Source organism: Poromitra crassiceps, assembly GCF_964638095.1.
Source record: "Poromitra crassiceps genome assembly, chromosome: 6".
In the NCBI taxonomy this organism is placed as follows: Eukaryota; Metazoa; Chordata; class Actinopteri; order Beryciformes; family Melamphaidae; genus Poromitra; species Poromitra crassiceps.
In genome coordinates this window covers 8,083,361-8,090,337 of record NC_139627.1, presented here as the reverse complement: position 1 = coordinate 8,090,337, position 6,977 = coordinate 8,083,361, and the positions used below count along the sequence as shown (strand labels likewise).

The following is a 6,977-nucleotide window of genomic DNA, read 5'->3' as shown; positions in this document are numbered from 1 at the left end:
AATCCTGCACTGACGATCAAGCGCACTACAGTAGGATAGTTAGTCAACGAGTGAGTGAGTGAGCGAGCGAAACTGGCTGTGCAGCCCGATACACTTCACGGGTATTTCACTAGTTGTCAGAACCTTTGGAGCAATGTGTTTTTACAGCACCTCCAGTTTGAGAGAGGAAGCCATTTCAAGGTACAAATGTGAGACTTTAACTTTGAAATTCTCTAAAATGATTCAGTAAAAATTCTTGATTTTGAATTCGCCCCCCCCCCCCCCCCACACCCAAAATCAAAGAATAAAGTAATGTCCCTCGCAATATTTATCCAGGAAAAACCCTGCTACTTTAGAAAGTGTCTCTGTCTAACTCCCTGGTTCTCCCTCCCACCCCGCCAGCGCCCGGTACGGACACTGGCACAAGAACAAGACACCTGGAGAGTACCGCACCGGGCCGCGGGTCATGGTCTTCATCATCGGGGGCGTGGCCTTCAGCGAGATGCGCTGTGCTTATGAGGTCACACAGGCCAATGGGAAGTGGGAAGCCATCATTGGTGAGTGTTGCAACAGGGGGCGCCACTGAGCGCAGGCCGAGAGAAAGAGGGAGGGAGGGAGGGAGTCAACCACAGGAAGTGAGAGTCGAATTTTAGATTTTTTTTCCCTGTTTTTATTTTATTTTTTTGCTCCAAGTGAAATGTTTTATGGTCACTCACAATTCAGTAGAGCCACTTTTTGAGACATGAACTCCGGGTCAGCTCAGGGTTGTTTGCCCTGAGCTGACCCTGAGCTGACCCTGAGCTGACCCTGAGCTGACCCGGGAGATACGTGAAGTGTACCCATTCAGACATGAGGCATGTTGCTTTCACACATGTGGAGCACCTCCGGGTCTAGAGTAGAGAGGGGGCAGGGGTGGGGGGAGGAGCACCTCCGGGTGTAGAGTAGAGAGGGGGCGGGGGTGGGGGGAGGAGCACCTCCGGGTCTAGAGTAGAGAGGGGGTCGGGGGGAGGAGCACCTCCGGGTCTAGAGTAGAGAGGGGGCGGGGGTGGGGGGAGGAGCACCTCCGGGTCTAGAGTAGAGAGGGGGTCGGGGGGAGGAGCACCTCCGGGTCTAGAGTAGAGAGGGGGCGGGGGTGGGGGGAGGAGCACCTCCGGGTCTAGAGTAGAGAGGGGGCGGGGGAGGAGCACCTCCGGGTCTAGAGTAGAGAGGGGGCGGGGGGAGGAGCACCTCCGGGTCTAGAGTAGAGAGGGGGCGGGGGTGGGGGGAGGAGCACCTCCGGGTCTAGAGTAGAGAGGGGTCGGGGGGAGGAGCACCTCCGGGTCTAGAGTAGAGAGGGGGCAGGGGTGGGGGGAGGAGCACCTCCGGGTCTAGAGTAGAGAGGGGGCGGGGTGGGGGGAGGAGCACCTCCGGGTCTAGAGTAGAGAGGGGGCGGGGGGAGGAGCACCTCCGGGTCTAGAGTAGAGAGGGGGCAGGGGTGGGGGGAGGAGCACCTCCGGGTCTAGAGTAGAGAGGGGGCGGGGTGGGGGGAGGAGCACCTCCGGGTCTAGAGTAGAGAGGGGGCGGGGGCATTGTGAAAACTAACCACACAGCTGCACTTCATGCATGGAAGACAGCTGTCTGTCTGAGCATATAGGCTACAGCCTTGATGGCACAAAGTGAATCGCATTGACATTCAACAAACTAGCACGACATGCAGAGTCTGATAACAAGTTGCTAAAAATACATAATGGGCGATAACTGCCCGCTAACGTTCGTACATATAATCAAAAACATTAGTAATTAATTAAACGACTCTACAACTCACGGCCAGATGCATCGATTTCCTCAAGTCTCAAGTGATGCAAAGACTAAAACTCTGTACTTCCCCAATGTGAACTAGAGTAAATTAAGAATGACAATCAGTTTTTGTTTACTGAAAATAGCCTTAATCATAGACACCAACGCCCGTGTACATAGGACATCATTTTGCTTTTTTGGTTTGATGCAGCCAGATCCTGAATCCCACATCCCGCATTGACTGTACAATATCGACACCGTGTCGGCTCCCAAAAAGTGAAGCCAAAACATCTTGATCGCCCCCTGGTGGCTGGCCTGCAGTATAGGTCATAAATCCCGCCCCATCTATGTTAGCGTGACATGAGCCAAACTAAACAATCAAAGTACCGTACATGCCAATTACATCTTTCCCAAAGATTCTTTCGATCATGTTAGGTATTTCTTATCACGCTGATGTATATGTTCAAGTGCAAATTTTTCTCCGAAGTTTGTTTTTAAATCGTTTTTTGACAATATAAAAAGGGGTGATTGACAGCTGTGACAGCCACTTTCAAACTTCCATCAGCTGGTGGCATGGCTGAGGGGGCTCAGCCCGACTATACTGCACAGACTCCAGTTGCAAAGGAGGTCACAAAAGCAAGATGGCGGCTTGCTGAAACAAGATATTTTGGCTTCCCTTTTGCATAGTGGTAGGAAGTGGGGATGCATCGTCCATATTTATATATACAGTCAATTTTCCAGAGTCATGCAGACTTAAATATAATGTCCCACACCGGATGAGTTATTCCATCAGAGCGGTGTAGACAGAGCAGCAAATGATCGCTCCGACCTGCCTATTGTGTGTAATGTGTTGTGTCAAAATATCCCTTATTGTTACTATGCCCCTGTGTAGTCTATCTGTTTATTCAATGTCTTCAGCCTAGCCAGTAGCCAGCCAGTCTGTCTGTATTATAAATGGGAAACAGTTTGTCTTGTTAGTTTTTGTTGTGCTTCCGCCTGAAATCTGTTGTCTTTAAAAAACCTGTCTTTAAATTACAGCTACGCCATGTCTTTTTCTGTCTGTACGTCCCTGGTCTGTGTCTTTTTCTGTCTGTACGTCCCCGGTCTGTGTCTGTGTGACAAAGCCAGTGTGTGAACAGTCAGTGGACGAGTGTGTCTCTGTGCCTGTGTGTGTGTGTTTGTATGTGTGTGTGTGTGTGTGTGTGTGTGTGTGTGTGTGTGTGTGTGTGTGTGTGTGTGTTTGTGAGTGTGTGTGTCTGTCTGCACGTATGGTCAGGTCAACACATTCTCGCTTCCAACTCGTCAAATACGATTGGTCAGGATCCCCCTTGCGTCACTTTTCAACACACTGGACACACCCCTTTTTTTTTGTAATTGTTCAAAGCCACCTTTTCACAAGTTGTTGCCACGACACCATAGCAACAACTTGTGTTGCGGTTATGGTTATGGTTATGATGGTTCTGGTTCTGGTTCTGGTTATGGTTAAGCAACTAATACTGTAAGTCTATTGGACTACCCTGCATGTTGTGGGAGTTCTATAGAAGTCTATTGGACTACCCTGCATGTTGTGGGAGTTCTATAGAAGTCTATTGGACTACCCTGCATGTTGTGGGAGTTCTATAGAAGTCTATTGGACTACCCTGCATGTTGTGGGAGTTCTATAGAAGTCTATTGGACTACCCTGCACATTGTGGGAGTTCTATAGAAGTCTATAGGACTACCCTGCATGTTGTGGGAGTTCTATAGAAGTCTATTGGACTACCCTGCACATTGTGGGAGTTCTATAGAAGTCTATAGGACTACCCTGCATGTTGTGGGAGTTCTATAGAGGTCTATTGGACTACCCTGCACGTTGTGGGAGTTCTATAGAAGTCTATTGGACTACCCTGCACATTGTGGGAGTTCTATAGAAGTCTATTGGACTACCCTGCATGTTGTGGGAGTTCTATAGAAGTCTATTGGACTACCCTGCATGTTGTGGGAGTTCTATAGAAGTCTATTGGACTACCCTGCACATTGTGGGAGTTCTATAGAAGTCTATAGGACTACCCTGCATGTTGTGGGAGTTCTATAGAAGTCTATTGGACTACCCTGCACATTGTGGGAGTTCTATAGAAGTCTATAGGACTACCCTGCATGTTGTGGGAGTTCTATAGAGGTCTATTGGACTACCCTGCACGTTGTGGGAGTTCTATAGAAGTCTATTGGACTACCCTGCACATTGTGGGAGTTCTATAGAAGTCTATTGGACTACCCTGCACATTGTGGGAGTTCTATAGAAGTCTATTGGACTACCCTGCACATTGTGGGAGTTCTATAGAAGTCTATTGGACTACCCTGCACGTTGTGGGAGTTCTATAGAAGTCTTTTGGACTACCCTGCACATTGTGGGAGTTCTATAGAAGTCTTTTGGACTACCCTGCACGTTGTGGGAGTTCTATAGAAGTCTATTGGACTACCCTGCACATTGTGGGAGTTCTATAGAAGTCTTTTGGACTACCCTGCACGTTGTGGGAGTTCTATAGAAGTCTTTTGGACTACCCTGCACGTTGTGGGAGTTCTATATACTGTAAGTCTATTGGACTACCCTGCATGTTGTGGGAGTTCTATAGAAGTCTATTGGACTACCCTGCATGTTGTGGGAGTTCTATAGAAGTCTATTGGACTACCCTGCATGTTGTGGGAGTTCTATAGAAGTCTATTGGACTACCCTGCATGTTGTGGGAGTTCTATAGAAGTCTATTGGACTACCCTGCACATTGTGGGAGTTCTATAGAAGTCTATAGGACTACCCTGCATGTTGTGGGAGTTCTATAGAAGTCTATTGGACTACCCTGCACGTTGTGGGAGTTCTATAGAAGTCTATTGGACTACCCTGCACATTGTGGGAGTTCTATAGAAGTCTATTGGACTACCCTGCACATTGTGGGAGTTCTATAGAAGTCTATTGGACTACCCTGCACGTTGTGGGAGTTCTATAGAAGTCTTTTGGACTACACTGCACGTTGTGGGAGTTATATAGAAGTCTATAGGCCTAGCCTGCACGTTGTGGGAGTTCTATAGAAGTCTATTGGACTACCCTGCATGTTGTGGGAGTTCTATATAAGTCTATTGGACTACCCTGCATGTTGTGGGAGTTCTATAGAAGTCTATTGGACTACCCTGCATGTTGTGGGAGTTCTATAGAAGTCTATTGGACTACCCTGCATGTTGTGGGAGTTCTATAGAAGTCTATTGGACTACCCTGCACATTGTGGGAGTTATATAGAAGTCTATAGGACTACCCTGCATGTTGTGGGAGTTCTATAGAAGTCTATTGGACTACCCTGCACGTTGTGGGAGTTCTATAGAAGTCTATTGGACTACCCTGCACATTGTGGGAGTTCTATAGAAGTCTATTGGACTACCCTGCACATTGTGGGAGTTCTATAGAAGTCTATTGGACTACCCTGCACATTGTGGGAGTTCTATAGAAGTCTATTGGACTACCCTGCACGTTGTGGGAGTTCTATAGAAGTCTATAGCAGTGGTCCCCAACCACTGGGCCGCGGACCGGTACCGGGCCGCAACGCATTTGGTAGCGGGCCGTGAGCCCACTACCAAAGGACTACCCTGCATGTTGAAAAAAGAGGGTACCTAGTGTGTTAAAAAGGGTCTGTATGTTGACGAGTTGGGAGCGAGAGCAGGTTGGTCAGGTGCTGTGGGTGGGCTTGTTTTAACCCTTTTTTTCATGATGCCAGAAAGGTGGAGGAAGAGCGAGAGAGTGGGTGGGGACGGGGGCGTGGCATGGGGAAGGGGGCGTGGCATGTGCTGATGAGAAAATGAAGTGGTGAAGCCGCCTCTGTTCCTCCACAGGTTCCACCCACACGCTCACCCCCACCAAATTCTTAACGGACCTGCAGCACCCCGACTTCCGAGAGTCCACTAGGGTGTCCTTTGAGGACCCAGAGCCCTCAGACGAGTGAGGCAGAGACAGATTGGGAAGGGAGGGACAGAGAAATCACACTGAAAAAAGTAAAGGCGGCCGCACCAAGAAGCCCTTTCTGAACCTCCACACAGCACAAGGGCGTTCTTCTCGTTCCTTCCTTTGACAGTACTGTTCTATGTAACTCCACCCCTCCTTCCTCCTTACCTCCAGGGATGGGCACCCCCCACCCCACCCCACCCCCACACCCTTTCCTCACCGCATGGACCACTCCCTCAGGTTCCACTCCCTACAGGCCCGAGAGTTGGCCAATCAGAGCTGGGATTGCGATCACCACAACCAATAGTGTGTGTCGGTGCCGTCCAGGCAGCGTAGGAAGTGAAGTCTGTGCGGAAGAGTGGCCATGCCTCAGGGGGGTCGTGACCCCATCCCTGCTACCGCCTCCTCCCATCATGCCTCAGGGGGGTCGTGACCCCATCCCTGCTCCCGCCTCCTCCCATCATCTCAGCTGGGTGGATTAAATCGCCCACCCAAGGGCCCCTTTTGAACTTGTTGCACACTTGCACTTAATGATTTAATCTACCCCCGAGATCCATCCTTATTCCTTTTTTACTGTCTATTTTTTTCATTCTAATTAACCCTTCCCAAAGACAATCAATCGCCTTGATTTGTTTGATTGTTTCTTTCAGGATAGGTGCTTGAGTTGATGTTGGATTTCAAAGAAGGATTCTCTCTTTTTTTCTCCCTTCTTTTTTCACTCCCAGTCCTCTGACCTCCTCCCCCTCTCGTTCCACACGTCACTCTCTCTCTGAACCATCACATGATCACATGTCTCATGGCTCGTCTGTAGAGAGCACTGGATATTATCACATACTCACATGTCTCATGGCTCGTCTGCACAGAGCACTGGATATTATCACATACTCACATGCCTCATGGCTCGTCTGTAGAGAGCACTGGATATTATCACATACTCACATGTCTCATGGCTCGTCTGTAGAGAGCACTGGATATTATCACATACTCACATGTCTCATGTCTCGTCTGTAGAGAGCACTGGATATTATCACATACTCACATGTCTCATGGCTCGTCTGTAGAGAGCACTGGATATTATCACATACTCACATGTCTCATGTCTCGTCTGCACAGAGCACTGGATATTATCACATACTCACATGTCTCATGTCTCGTCTGCACAGAGCACTGGATATTATCACATACTCACATGTCTCATGTCTCGTCTGTAGAGAGCACTGGATATTATCACATACTCACATGTCTCATGTCTCGTCTG

At 48.9% G+C, this 6,977-nt stretch overlaps 1 protein-coding gene across 1 annotated transcript in view; it reads left to right on the top strand.

The window, feature by feature from the left end:
• stxbp1a (syntaxin binding protein 1a) overlaps nt 1-5,720 on the top strand; it is a gene marked incomplete at its 3' end in the record, with an annotated part of 62,556 nt that extends 56,836 nt beyond the window's left edge. Inside the window, exons 18-19 of the mRNA XM_083638445.1 lie at nt 382-536; nt 5,611-5,720. Of these exons, the coding sequence (XP_083494571.1) occupies nt 382-536; nt 5,611-5,720 (265 nt within the window). The remainder of the gene's footprint in view (nt 1-381; nt 537-5,610) is intronic.
• Between the last annotated feature and the right edge of the window lie 1,257 nt (nt 5,721-6,977).